The 15423-nt window shown below is 46.7% G+C and overlaps 1 protein-coding gene across 2 annotated transcripts in view; it reads left to right on the top strand.

Annotated features, from left to right (window-relative positions):
* The window catches only part of KRAS (KRAS proto-oncogene, GTPase), a 31038-nt gene that overhangs the window by 598 nt on the left and 15017 nt on the right, over positions 1-15423 (top strand). For both annotated transcript variants that reach the window (XM_075855657.1, XM_075855655.1), the window contains exons 2-3: positions 14229-14350; positions 15057-15235. In XM_075855657.1, coding sequence (XP_075711772.1) covers positions 14240-14350; positions 15057-15235 — 290 coding nt within the window. In that variant the 5' untranslated portion in view covers positions 14229-14239. The remainder of the gene's footprint in view (positions 1-14228; positions 14351-15056; positions 15236-15423) is intronic.

The raw sequence follows: 15423 nt of genomic DNA, 5'->3' as shown, positions 1-15423 counted from the left end.
GTGATCTGTGGATGGTTCTGTAGTTGGGGGGGGATCTGTGGATGGCTCTGTAGTTGGGGGGGGATCTGTGGATGGCTCTGTAGTTGGGGGGGGGGGTGATCTGTGGATGGTTCTGTAGTTGGGGGGTCGATCTGTGGATGGTTCTGTAGTTGGGGGTCGATCTGTGGATGGTTCTGTAGTTGGGGGGTCGATCTGTGGATGGTTCTGTAGTTGGGGGGTCGATCTGTGGATGGTTCTGTAGTTGGGGGGGTCGATCTGTGGATGGTTCTGTAGTTGGGGGGGTCGATCTGTGGATGGTTCTGTAGTTGGGGGGGGTCGATCTGTGGATGGTTCTGTAGTTGGGGGGTCGATCTGTGGATGGTTCTGTAGTTGGGGGGTCGATCTGTGGATGGTTCTGTAGTTGGGGGGTCGATCTGTGGACGGTTTTGTAGTTGGGGGGGGGGGGATCTGGACGGCTCTGTAGTTGGGGGGGGGGGGTGATCTGTGGATGGCTCTGTAGTTGGGGGGTCGATCTGTGGATGGCTCTGTAGTTGGGGGGGGGGTGATCTGTGGATGGCTCTGTAGTTGGGGGGGGGTGATCTGTGGATGGCTCTGTAGTTGGGGGGGGGTGATCTGTGGATGGTTCTGTAGTTGGGGGGTCGATCTGTGGATGGTTCTGTAGTTGGGGGAGGGGATCTGGACGGTTCTGTAGTTGGGGGGGGGGGCGATCTGTGGACAGCTCTGTAGTTGGGGGGGGGGGGTGATCTGTGGATGGCTCTGTAGTTGGGGGGTCGATCTGTGGATGGCTCTGTAGTTGGGGGGGGGGGGTGATTTGTGGATGGCTCTGTAGTTGGGGGGGGGGGGTGATCTGTGGATGGTTCTGTAGTTGGGGGGTTGATCTGTGGATGGTTCTGTAGTTGGGGGAGGGGATCTGGATGGTTCTGTAGTTGGGGGGGGGGGGCGATCTGTGGACGGCTCTGTAGTTGGGGGGGGGGGGTGATCTGTGGATGGTTCTGTAGTTGGGGGGGGATCTGTGGATGGTTCTGTAGTTGGGGGGGGATCTGTGGATGGCTCTGTAGTTGGGGGGGGATCTGTGGATGGCTCTGTAGTTGGGGGGGGGGCGATCTGTGGATGGCTCTGTAGTTGGGGGGGGGGGGGGTGATCTGTGGATGGTTCTGTAGTTGGGGGGTCGATCTGTGGATGGTTCTGTAGTTGGGGGGGTCGATCTGTGGATGGTTCTGTAGTTGGGGGGGTCGATCTGTGGATGGTTCTGTAGTTGGGGGGGGTCGATCTGTGGATGGTTCTGTAGTTGGGGGGGGTCGATCTGTGGATGGTTCTGTAGTTGGGGGGGGGATCTGTGGATGGTTCTGTAGTTGGGGGGGGGGGCGATCTGTGGATGGTTCTGTAGTTGGGGGGGGGGCGATCTGTGGATGGTTCTGTAGTTGGGGGGGGGGGGCGATCTGTGGATGGTTCTGTAGTTGGGGGGGGGGGGGGGATCTGTGGATGGCTCTGTAGTTGGGGGGGGGGGGTCCTTTGTTCCACATGTTGGCTTCATTCTATGGGTCTGTATGATTACGATGACACCCCATATGTTTTAGGTTTTTTATTCTCTGCTACTTTTGCACCATAAAGACTCCCTTGAACTAAAATAATGATTTTTGCATCGTCTCTTTCTAAGAGCTGTAATCTATTTTTTTTTTTTGTCAACAGTGTTATGTGGACTTTTGCGGGAGGAGATGTAATTTTGGTTGGTACTGTTTTGGGGAACATGGGGCTTATTGATTAACTATTTTATTATTACTTTTTGGGGGCAATAGAAAAAAAATTGCTTTTTTTTTCGTTTTTTTTTACAATTTTACTAAAAAAAACAAAAACCCCCCACTGTTTATGGTAAGTGTGTTTTGTCTTTTTTGCTGTATTAGGCATATGTCCAGGGCAGACCTGGGGGCCTTTATCAGGCCCCCGGCTGCAATGGCACCCCATCGGAGGCTTGTGACTGTATTTGCGGGTGAGAGGGGGAGCTCACACCCTCTGCAAATTATCTAAATGCTGTGGCTGCTATTGACCGCGGCATTTAATGGGTTCAATGGCCGCGATCGAAGTAAACTTCGATTGTGACCGTTGGCAGAGGCGCCTAGATGTCAGACAGCTGAGCACCCGCTCCAGCCTTCACAAGGCACCCGTGCAGGACTTGGACTAGGCCGCCGTGAAAAGGAGATGGCCTAGCCTAAGGCCCCTCAGTGGCCGTTGAGAGGGCGTATTGGTGGTCACTAAGGGGTTAAATTAACTCTACCACAATTGGAACGCTTGTAGAATTTTTTTTAAAAATATTTTTTGGTGTACGGCCCTTTAAAAATCCCTGAGCTTCTTGGTCTTGTCGCTGCAGCAATCAGATGAGGGTTTATGTCCTGAGCTGATAACCTACCCCATTATAACAATGGAGTTACCTGTAGCGGGCGGGTCTATGGCTTATATACAAGTCATGTGATAGTCACATGACCACATAGTCTGTGACCTCGGCCCGTGTGCGTGGTCTATCTAGAACATGTGACCTGGTCATCCTTCAGCTTTCGTGGCTTTTTTTTTTTACTCCATCCGTGGCACGTGAATATTGGATCTCTGATCAGAGGCAGAATTTGTGCGCTCAGTCATCGGTACCAGGGCTCTTATTGACTCGTCTTCCTACCTAAATTCTATTCCTCTGGTGAAGCCCTCTAGGCTCTGTTCACAGTTTTTTTGCAGGTGGAATTTCTGCCTAAAAATTCTGTTTGGAAGTTTGAGGCAGATTTTCCTCTCCCTGCACGCCGATTTTTCGTGGCATTTTTCGCCCAAGGCCATTGAGAGCCGCGGGCATGAAACACCGCGTAATACGCCTTCTCTGCCTCCCACTGAAGTCAATGGGAGGTCAGAGGCGTCAATGCCCGAAGATAGCGCATGTCCCTTCTTTCTCCTGCGAGGCGGTTTTACCGCTCGTGGGAAAAAGACGCCTCCGCCTCCCATTGAAATCAATGGGAGGCGTTTATGACAAGTTTCGCGGCGCGGTTTCCACGTCAAAAAACTCAGTGTGAACATAGCCTAAGAAGATTTCCTTTGGCATCCATTTTTGGGATGCAGGAAACAGCGGCGTTTTGCTGCGTATTTCTCAAACTTCAGAGCGTATTCGCAAGCGGGACAAATTGACATGACGCAGTTCTGAAAATATAAATGATGGTAAATCTATAGGCTGTGACAGGGGAGATAAGCAGCTGCCAGACTTCATTGACGCCCCTTAGTACAGAGGAACCAATAGAACGAAGTAGAAGGAAATGTAATACTTGTGTCTTCCACCAGATCATGGTGTGGCGCCCCCTATAGACATTTATTTGTCGTTTGATCTACAAGCAAACCCCTAATGTATTTGGGGCACTCTTTACACGAGCATTGTGTATTGTATGAAAAGGGAATACCCCCCCCCCCCCCCCGCTCCCCTCCCCCGCAGTTACTGCTCCATATTTATAAGGCTTTTGGAGTAAGTCCAGTTCTTGTGCTATTCATTGTATAATCTAGATTTCTTAAAGTAACACAATCTATTGTCTCAGGACCAAGGGTGGGGCTGACGGTAGATTTATTCAACCTTTTCTACAACCTACTGTTCCCTGTTATCAGCCATTTCTGACTGGGGAGAGGCTGACTCTAGTGTCTCAGTGAAATGAGTGACCAGAACCTCACAAACCCCCCCCTCCCTCATGATCCCTGCTTTATATCGCACCTCTCCAGTGCTGAGAACCTCCAGACATTACATCATATGTGTGACTGATATCAGCCGCTCCTCTTATATCACTCCAGCACTATTATATCCTCCAGAGACATTACATCATATGTGACTGATATCAGCCGCTCCTCTTATAACACTCCAGTACTATTATATCCTCCAGAGACATTACATCATATGTGACTGATATCAGCCGCTCCTCTTATAACACTCCAGTACTATTATATCCTCCAGAGACATTACATCATATGTGACTGATATCAGCCGCTCCTCTTATATCACTCCAGTACTATTATATCCTCCAGAGACATTACATCATATATGTGACTGATATCAGCCGCTCCTCTTATAACACTCCAGCACTATTATATCCTCCAGAGACATGACATCATGTGTGACTGATATCAGCAGCTCCTCTTATATCACTCCAGTACTATTATATCCTCCAGAGACATTACATCATATGTGTGACTGATATCAGCCGCTCCTCTTATATCACTCCAGTACTATTATATCCTCCAGAGACATTACATCATGTGTGACTGATATCAGCCGCTCCTCTTATATCACTCCAGCACTATTATATCCTCCAGAGACATTACATCATATGTGTGACTGATATCAGCCGCCCCTCTTATATCACTCCAGTACTATTATATCCTCCAGAGACATTACATCATATGTGACTGATATCAGCCGCTCCTCTTATATCACTCCAGTACTATTATATCCTCCAGAGACATTACATCATATGTGACTGATATCAGCAGCTCCTCTTATATCACTCCAGTACTATTATATCCTCCAGAGACATGACATCATATGTGTGACTGATATCAGCCGCTCCTCTTATAACACTCCAGCAATATTATATCCTCCAGAGACATTACATCATATGTGACTGATATCAGCCGCTCCTCTTATATCACTCCAGTACTATTATATCCTCCAGAGACATTACATCATATGTGTGACTGATATCAGCCGCTCCTCTTATATCACTCCAGTACTATTATATCCTCCAGAGACATTACATCATATGTGACTGATATCAGCCGCTCCTCTTATATCACTCCAGCACTATTATATCCTCCAGAGACATTACATCATATGTGACTGATATCAGCCGCTCCTCTTATATCACTCCAGCACTATTATATCCTCCAGAGACATTACATCATATGTGTGACTGATATCAGCCGCTCCTCTTATAACACTCCAGTACTATTATATCCTCCAGAGACATTACATCATATGTGACTGATATCAGCCGCTCCTCTTATATCACTCCAGTACTATTATATCCTCCAGAGACATTACATCATATGTGTGACTGATATCAGCCGCTCCTCTTATATCACTCCAGTACTATTATATCCTCCAGACATTACATCATATGTGTGACTGATATCAGCCGCTCCTCTTATATCACTCCAGTACTATTATATCCTCCAGAGACATTACATCATATGTGACTGATATCAGCCGCTCCTCTTATAACACTCCAGTACTATTATATCCTCCAGAGACATTACATCATATGTGTGACTGATATCAGCCGCTCCTCTTATATCACTCCAGCACTATTATATCCTCCAGAGACATTACATCATATGTGACTGATATCAGCCGCTCCTCTTATAACACTCCAGCACTATTATATCCTCCAGAGACATTACATCATATATGTGACTGATATCAGCCGCTCCTCTTATATCACTCCAGTACTATTATATCCTCCAGAGACATTACATCATATGTGTGACTGATATCAGCCGCTCCTCTTATATCACTCCAGTACTATTATATCCTCCAGAGACATTACATCATATGTGTGACTGATATCAGCCGCTCCTCTTATATCACTCCAGCACTATTATATCCTCCAGAGACATTACATCATATGTGACTGATATCAGCCGCTCCTCTTATAACACTCCAGCACTATTATATCCTCCAGAGACATTACATCATATATGTGACTGATATCAGCCGCTCCTCTTATATCACTCCAGTACTATTATATCCTCCAGAGACATTACATCATATGTGTGACTGATATCAGCCGCTCCTCTTATATCACTCCAGTACTATTATATCCTCCAGACATTACATCATATGTGTGACTGATATCAGCAGCTCCTCTTATAACACTCCAGTACTATTATATCCTCCAGAGACATTACATCATATGTGACTGATATCAGCCGCTCCTCTTATATCACTCCAATACTATTATATCCTCCAGAGACATTACATCATATGTGTGACTGATATCAGCCGCTCCTCTTATAACACTCCAGTACTATTATATCCTCCAGAGACATTACATCATATGTGTGACTGATATCAGCCGCTCCTCTTATAACACTCCAGCACTATTATATCCTCCAGAGACATTACATCATATATGTGACTGATATCAGCCGCTCCTCTTATATCACTCCAGTACTATTATATCCTCCAGAGACATTACATCATATGTGTGACTGATATCAGCCGCTCCTCTTATATCACTCCAGTACTATTATATCCTCCAGACATTACATCATATGTGACTGATATCAGCCGCTCCTCTTATATCACTCCAGCACTATTATATCCTCCAGAAAATGCTGCAGAAAATGGTGCGTATTTAGCTGCGTTTTTCTCAATGTTGGGGGATGTTGACGTCTCCTCTGAAAAACGCAGCAGGAATTGACGTGTACGAAAAAATACCCACCGCGGGTCAGTTTCTGGTTTACATATTTCCGCAGCGTGTAATGACATTTGTTACATCTCACTCACTTCGCTGCTACTCTATTCTGCTGTGTATTTTCCATCCACAATTCCCAATGGAAAATACGCAGCAATTCCGCTGTGTGGATGAGCCCTAGCGCTGTTATAAGCTGAAGACTGCGGGTCGCTGGTCCTGAGACCTTGTTCACACACCGTATTTCACATCCACGTTACGCACGTTAAAACAACGGACGTCACACGGACCTATGCAATTCAATGGGGTCATTCAGACATTCAGTTTTTCTCGCAGTGTGAAACTCACCGCATGGTCTATTCGTGTGCGGTTTTTGCGCATCACACACCCATTGAAGTCTATGGGTGCGTAAATAAAACATGACCGCACACTGACGTCATACGTGTGCTGTGCGTGATTCACACAACAGTTACTGAAGAAATGATGAGGGGAAAACAAACACCTTCAGTTTATTTTGCTGACGTAAAAAACGTGTGACATACGGATGACATACGCACGTAAAAAAGGCAGACCTGCACCGAGCACTGTCACACGGGCCTGCAACGCAAGAAAATGCTGCGTTTACGTGCGCAAAACGGACACGTTTGTGTGAAAACTCCTAAGGATGTGTAACGATCAGTCTGGGCACTATTAGGCGGTGTTCATATGGGGCATATACGCTGCATTATAGCACGCAGCGTATCCGCCATGTGCGCCGCAGGGAATTCCAGGCAAAAAAGCGCTCAAATTGTGGTGCAGTTTTTTGCTTGGAATGTCTGCTGCGGAAATCTGCGGCACTTCCCGGCCTCCTGGGATGACGTTTCATCTCGAGAGACTGCTGCAGCAATCCTACCGGGTCCATTTCTGAGCGTTTTTCCACTCCGCATTTACGCAGCGTGTGGATTGGATGAGAATTGTTTTCTCGTCCACTTTGCTGCTACTTTATTTGCTGTGGAAGAACCGCAGTATTTACGCAACGTGTGAATTGACCCTTAAGGCTACGTTCACACCAGACCGTATTGAGTGTGCGTCGCAGGGGGCATCCATTTTTCAGGTCCGTGGTTACCATCTGCAAGCACTTCCTCTTATTTTCTTTAACCCCTTCGCGACAAAGCCATTTTTTTATTTTTCATTTTCACTTCCCGCATTCCAAGAGCCATAACTTTTTTTTTTTTTTTTTTTTCTTCAGTCAGCGGAGCGGTGTGAGGGCTTATTTTTTGCGGGAGGAGTTTCTTTTGGCACCATTTATAGTTCCACATAATGTACTGGGAAACTGAAAACTTTCGTCTTTGCAGCTTTCACCGTGTGGTTTTTATGACTTCTCTTTATTCTGTGGCTCAATGAGATTTACAGCGCTGCCAAATTTATATAGTTTTTTTTATATATTTTTTATTTTTTACTACTTTTATTGATAAAATTTTTGTTAAAAAAAAATAAATTGTTTTGTCGCAACATTCTGAGAGCCAGAACTTTTTTTTTTTTTTTTTCACCGATTGAGCGATGAGGGCTTATTTTCTGCGGGACGAGCTGTAGTTTTATTGGTACCATTTTTTGGTACGTAGAACTTTTTGATAACTTTAAAAAAATTAATTTAATTAAAAAAAGTGAAGTTGACCAAAAAACAGCGATTTTGGCGTCTTACAATTTATTTATTTTTACGCCGTTCACCGTGCACGTTAAATAACACTATTGTAATAGTTCAGACTAAGGGCTGATTTACACGTGTGCGTTTTGCATGCGCAGAAGGCACTTAACAGCTCCGTGTGTCAGCCCCGTATGATGCACGGCTGAGTGATTTTCGCGCAGCCGCCGTCATTATGACACGGTTTGTATGTTTGTAGCACGCGGTGCTTTTCTGTTTACATTCATAGTTTTACTGCTGTTGCGCAAATCACAGAAGTGCTTCCGGGTGGTGCTCGTGATTTTCACGCACCCATTGACTTTAAACAGCCAGCAGCAGCACGACCCATAATTATGGGACATGTCCTATTTTTTTTTCCGGCATGTTTCTACGGCACGGACAACCATCTGGAGACCTACGGCAAGGCGTCAGTCGGCCATAGAAATCAATGGGCCCGTAACTATGGACCATAATTACAGGCAATTTTACGGTCGTGTGCCTGGGGCCTCAGTCCCAGGTGTCTGCTGTCAAATACAGCCGACACCCGCAGCATATGGCGCGCGCTCCAAGCACCACCCCCCCCCCGCACCCGGACGTAATGGCAAGTCAGGGTGCGCGAAAGGGTTAATCCTCTGTTTCATGCATCAGTTGGTAAAGAAATGCAGATGTCCTCCGCGTGCTGTCCGTGTTTTCTACGCACCCATAGACTTCAATGGGTGGCCATGTCCGCAAAAAACACACCAATATAGGACACGCAGTGAGTTTCACGAAACGGACACGCTGTGTAAAAACTCACACGTCTGATTAGCCCCATTGAAATGAATGAGTCCTCCGTGTGCTGTCAGTTATTTGAACGGTCCGGACGAGGAACACGAGCTGCTGTATAAGGCTTCGTAATCTTTCTATGGGGGCCTCACTATTCATTGTAAATGCCAGAAATCTTATTTGTCCTCTGAACTCAGCAGAACATTATAAGAAGCGCAAAAGGCGTCCATTATGCTACTAAACCAGCGATTGGCGCAGTATGTGATCCTTTCTGCCAAAACCTTTTCCCTCTCCAGCTGCGCCTCCGGCAACCATGCGGCACCGCGCTGGTATAAACAATCCTCTGAGCTAAATGCAGCAGGTCAAACCTCTCTCTCCTGTCCAGACTGTTTAGCTCAGAGGGTTGTCTAGACTGGATACAATTGTAACAAACCTTCAGCTGTGTGAAGTACTAGGCCTATGTTCACGCATTCAGGATTGGACCAGGATTTAGGCAGGCTCGAAGTGTGAACACAGCCATGGCATGTTTCCTAATGGTGTTAAAAAAAGCCCTCCGATTCACTGATTGCAAGCAGAGATCTTAACAAATGGTGAGAGATTGAAACAGAATTGTGTAGTATTCTCTCCCACTCAGCAGTTTGGCACGGCTCTGACCTTATAGACGCCATCGTTTCTTTACTCTTGTGTATAAAGCTCCTGTCTACGGAGCACGTCCCCTCTGTATAATGGTCCCTCCTCTACAGAGCACGTCCCCTCTGTATAATGGTCCCTCCTCTACGGAGCACGTCCCCTCTGTATAATGGACCCTCCTCTACAGAGCATGCCCCCTGTGTATAATGGACCCTCCTCTACAGAGCGTGCCCCCTGTGTATAAAGCTCCTGTCTACGGAGCACGTCCCCTCTGTATAATGGTCCCTCCTCTACGGAGCACGTCCCCTCTGTATAATGGTCCCTCCTCTACGGAGCACGTCCCCTCTGTATAATGGTCCCTCCTCTACAGAGCGTGCCCCCTGTGTATAACTCGTCTATAGACTGTGCCCCCTGTGTATAATGGTCCCTCCTCTACAGAGCATGCCCCCTGTGTATAATGGTCCCTCCTCTACAGAGCGTGCCCCCTGTGTATAACATGTCTATAGACTGCGCCCTGTGTGTATCGGGGGTTCTGGCATTGGACGTGGTGTTGCCAGTGTACATAAACCTCATACACTCCAGTGTGAAATGTGCGGCGCCGGAGCCGGCTCGACAGGTTACCACACCCGTCCTGCACCGGTCTGCCCCTTTCCTTGTCTAACCTGCAGTCACCGGTGTCTCCTCCAGTAGCGTTCTGCGTCATATTCTATTTATTTACCTCCCGGGGAGTCTTCAGTAAATGTCAGCAGGTGGAGTAGCCTCAGTAAATGTCAGCAGGTGGAGTAGCCTCCGTCAGACCAGAAATCCTGCACTTCAGTCTTCCTGCATAGAAGCACAACGGCCGTGTTATACCCTGAACCAGCAATATCGGCAAAGTGCCAAGTAACTGACCCGTGAATGTCCGTCTAGGGCCTCGTTCAGACTGTCATAGTGAAGTCCCGGCATTCCTATCAGGTCGCTATACACGGAGATATATCGGAGAGTTGTCAGTGACTGGACAGTCTGGTCTAGATCGGGGGTCTTCTCAGAGACCTGGTTATATGGAGGGGTTTCTTTGTATCCGTCATATCGCACACTGTGCAGGTTTTTGTGCGGTAAATCCGCAGCGTAATACAGAACCAGCAAAGTAAATGAGGCCCCAAGAAATCTCATCTACACGGTGCGGTTTTTTTCTCCACATAAATTGACCTGCGGTGCATATTTTAGAATCGGCAGCATGTCCATTTATCTTGTGGTTTCACTTGCAAATTGTATTGGACTAGATTTGAAAGAAAACAAAATCCGCAGCATAAAAACGCCCCTATTTTCGCACTGTTGGGTGCAGAATTTTACCTGCGGATCTTAATGCAGCTACCTGTGGTTTTGATGCAGATTTTCTGCATCAACTTCCGTGTTCGGTCCGTTCATCGGCCGCATTTTCCAGACTGAACAGACTGCAGGGAGCCGGGCTCCTAGAATCGGTTATATATGACGCTAGGAGTCCCTGCCTCCCTGCGGGACAACTGTCCCATACTGCAATCATGTTTTCAGTACGGGACAGTAGGTCCACGGAGAGGTCGTGGCACCTAGCGTCATAGATCACGATGATGCCTGGAGCCCGGCTCCCTGCAGTGATTCGGTCGGGGAAATGTGGCCGACATACGGACTGAACGCGCTCGTGTGAATCCGGCCTAAAGCAGTTGTCCGGGATTATAAAAACATTGTATATTTCCACCAAAAAACAGCACCACACTTGTTCACAATTCTCTAATAAAGCTGAGCTGCAATACCAGACACGGCCTATGGACAGGTGTGGCGCTGTTTTTGATAGAAAGCAGCCATGGTTTTATATCCGGCACTACCCCTTAGGCTACATGCACACGTTGCATATTTTACTGTGCAAAATACTCAGGAAACCGCAAAAATAACACCTGAAGGCTTTTGGTGCGGTGTTTGTTTTGCTGCATTTTCCTGCTGCAGGTTTTCCTGTTTCTCCAGGACTAGAGAGAGAATTCGCAAGCGGGAAAATTTGACATGCTGTGCTTTTGATAATACACACCGCGGGATGATTTACGTCCCGAAAAATACTGCAGCGTGTACATGAGATTCCCTAGAATCGCATTGTCCATGCTGGTACTGTATTACGCTGCGGTATTGACCCTTAGGCCCCGTGCACACGACTGTAAAAATTCTCCGTAGCTGCGGGCTGTTATACGGTCTGCAATTACAGACCCATCCACTTCTATTAGTTGGAAACCTTTCTGTATCGCCGCGGATAGGTGTCCGTGCCATAGAAGTGTACCGTAAAAGATAGCACATGCCCTATTTTGCGTTTTACGGGCCGTGCTCCCATACTTTGTACGGGAGGACAGGCAGAGAATGCGGCCGGCTGTGACTTAGGGCCACATGCACATGACCGTATTTCATCTATCCGTAAATATTGTCAGAAAATATGGGAACGGTATCTGCAAACACGGTCCGTAATGCATCCATATTTGATCCGTTTATACGGATCTGTAAAAGAGGGAGGCTGCAAATGTTGTCACCATGTTGCCTAGCAACGCTTCTGTAAATATGGACTGTTAACGGATGCACATCAGTAGCTGTCCGTATTTACGGAAGCGACCATAGGCTTCGCTGGGAGAGTCCCTGCTGTAATTACAGACAAGAATAGGACCGGTTCTATGATTATTTTTTTTCCCCCGTCACTGACACCCATCCGATAAAAAATATGTTTGTGTGAAATGGGGCCTTATATTACAGTCACACGTAGCTGATTTTGTTGCAGAGTCGGTTCCATTCATCCAAAATGAGTTTTCTGCAGAAGGTGTGTGGATTTCTGCAACAAAATCTTCCCCCAGGAGTAAGGAGCTCGTGCGCGGTGTTAGTGCAGCTTCAGTGTGATTCACCTTCATCAGACTGCATTACAGCAATACGTGGTGAAACTGCGTGCGGTTCTGAAACAAGTCAATCGCCCGTATGAACAGGATGGGATTTCAGCTTGTGTTTCCATTCACTGGCAGAAATCCTGACTATGGGGAGGATATTGGACAGTGGCAGGACATTTTGTTTGCAGCTTTCCGTACTGACTCCTCTGACCCGAGTCCCGTGTGCTACTGTTTCTGGCCGCAGTACCTTTATTGCATGCAGCCTCGTAACACTGGACAAGTTCACCTTCTGTGTCTCGGAGCCTCTTAAAGGACCCGGCCTGTTCTAATACCCCGCAGCGATCATGTGTGAACTCTCTGCACCGCAGCCCAAGTGTCCGGGATCACGTGCACCTGTCATAGACCTTGGACCGGCTCCAGGTAGATTAAGAAGCCTCAGGTGCTCGGGTTAATCTACAACAGGGGTTGTCACTCCTTCACCATCTTGGCCAAATGACTTCAATCCTGACCTTGCCTCCACGCTCACCCCTAGACAGGACTCGTATATGGGGGTCTCGTTGGTTTTCATGTTCTATCTGCTGCAGCCTTTGCATTGTAATTGCAATTAATTTGAAGGGGGGACTTTGGAGAGAAAGGGTCTGTCCTGGAGGTACATGATGTCATGGCATGGTACATATATTGCATGATTTCATTCTTGATTTGGGGGGGCGACATTCTTTTTTAATGATAGCTGGGTACCAGTCACTGTCATAAGCCATTTCAGGGAAATTCTGCGTTGAATAAGGGAACTGGAAAGGGGGAATCCTTTCTATTAACCAGAGTGCATTACAGAGACGCTCTATGAAGCCCTAGATTTCATGTGTAATACTCCACTTCTCCTGTGGTGGCACTGCAGATGAATTGAACACTTGCTGCCGAGTGCCCTCACCAATCATGGCTGATCACTCATTGGCGCACCCTGTAATCAGCTTATCAGAGGAACCTTCTAATGAAAAGGGGGAAAACTCCTCCCTTAACCCCTTCACTGCCAGGACAACTCACACTTTCAACAAAAAACAAAGCCTGAATTATAAAATTCTACCCTCATATCCATATGTTTTATGAGCGGTAACCTGGCACATTGTGAAAATGCCACCCGTCACTTTATGCTCATGGACGCCTTCATGCAGTTTTGCAGAAAAAAGTGTAACGTTTTGTTAAATGCAAAAAAATTCATGTTTGCAGCGAAGTCTGACCCAGCAGATCACCTCCCAGCATGCACAGCTCCTCATATAATCACCAGAACGGAGGAGACCAAAAGATGTCTAATTCAAGATATCCCAGTCATAGTTCACAAATGTCCTGAATAGGTGCAGGGGGTAATTCATGGCAACTGCTCATCTGTAGCCGGGCCGGAAACCAAACTAAGCCGGCTGGGATCGTTCTTGCTGCGCTCACTTGCAGCTCCGCACCCCCTATACAGACACAGAACGTAGAACTAACTTTTCATACTGCTTTGGACGAGTGCTATGCCCGACTATTGCCACAAAGGGAATGTAAGGAGGGCCCCTGCCTATATCGGAGCAGAGGACCACTCTGAGGGACCTTCCATGACCTCGCACAGAGCCCCTTGATGTCTGTGCTCCGGCCGCCCCCCGCTGTGTACCCTGCTGCTCCTGATTGCAGGGTTCACTCCAGTAATAGAATATAATTTATACTCGGCCGTAACTCTACAGTTCCCTCTTTGACTGCTATCAGGGTGGGAAGGCAGACGACCGCCTGGTGAGCTGTACTGAGGCCACAACATTGGCTGGTGTTATATTAATAGAATGCATCTTCCTGTTTTTTTGGTCCTTGATTTGGAACAAGATATTAACTTTTTTTTTTTTTTTCCTGTTTTTCCAGATTGATCAAATATGACGGAATATAAACTTGTGGTGGTCGGCGCTGGAGGCGTAGGGAAAAGCGCCTTGACGATACAGCTAATACAGAACCATTTTGTTGATGAGTATGATCCCACCATAGAGGTGAGGTGCTCCCCAATATTTTGTGCACTTCTATATGAACTCCGATTTAGGTGTAAAGAAAATGTCTCCTATAAATAGAATCGAAATAAAGTTTCTACGTGCATTATACTACTGATCCTGTATTATACTCCAGAGCTGCACTCACTATTCTGCAGGGTTAAACTGGAATATCCCAGAATTCCCTGCTTGTTCCGTGTCTGCACAATTCCTCCATTTCTGCCTTGTAAAAATGACACTTCCCATAATGCACCAGGGTCTGTATAGTAAAAGCTAACTGTCCCTGCATTATATGAGTGAAGTGGTTAGGGTGGGGTTGTCCACAAGTTTGACGTGTTTTCCAACAGATTCTATGTAGAACATCGCTCCCTCCATTGTGATTGGTCATTCTCCTGTTTCAGATACTATAGCGGAAGAATTTCTGAACTGTCTGCAAACTATTGAGCCCCTGCCGGCATTTTTCTTAAGCCAGAGCTTACACTCATGACACGTCTGTTCGTAAATATTTGCATTCCCAATGTAATAGCAAGTCTGGAGCATCTTTTCTTAGAACTCAGCGTTATGCTGTCCCTCTGTTATTCATCCTGGAATTGTAAGAATAAATTAACTGGGTATTCACCTTCTTTTCGCTGGGGCTTGTCCCTACACACGGAAGTGGGATGTAGTTTAGAGGTTCTCCTGCTAAATTGTCATTATGTTCTCTCCGCAGGACTCCTACAGAAAGCAAGTCGTGATCGATGGGGAGACGTGCCTACTGGATATTCTGGACACTGCAGGTCAAGAGGAGTATAGTGCAATGAGAGACCAGTACATGAGGACGGGGGAGGGCTTCTTGTGCGTGTTCGCCATTAATAACACTAAATCGTTTGAGGACATTCACCATTATAGGTAAGAAGTAGGAATCAATATGGGAATGAAGGGTGTGATAATTTTGCCCCACAACCGGGGCCAGAAGGTAAGTGCTAGTGTGGCTTTTATTCCGCTACTATCTAAACTTGCATCATACTCCAGAGCTGCACTCACTATTCTGCTGGTGGAGTCACTGTGTACATACATTACATTACTTATCCTGCACT

The sequence above is a fragment of the Rhinoderma darwinii genome, chromosome 3 (genome assembly GCF_050947455.1).
Source record: "Rhinoderma darwinii isolate aRhiDar2 chromosome 3, aRhiDar2.hap1, whole genome shotgun sequence".
NCBI classification, from domain to species: domain Eukaryota; kingdom Metazoa; phylum Chordata; class Amphibia; order Anura; family Rhinodermatidae; genus Rhinoderma; species Rhinoderma darwinii.
Note: the sequence above shows the minus strand (reverse complement) of the source record. Positions and strands in the feature narration are given on the sequence as shown.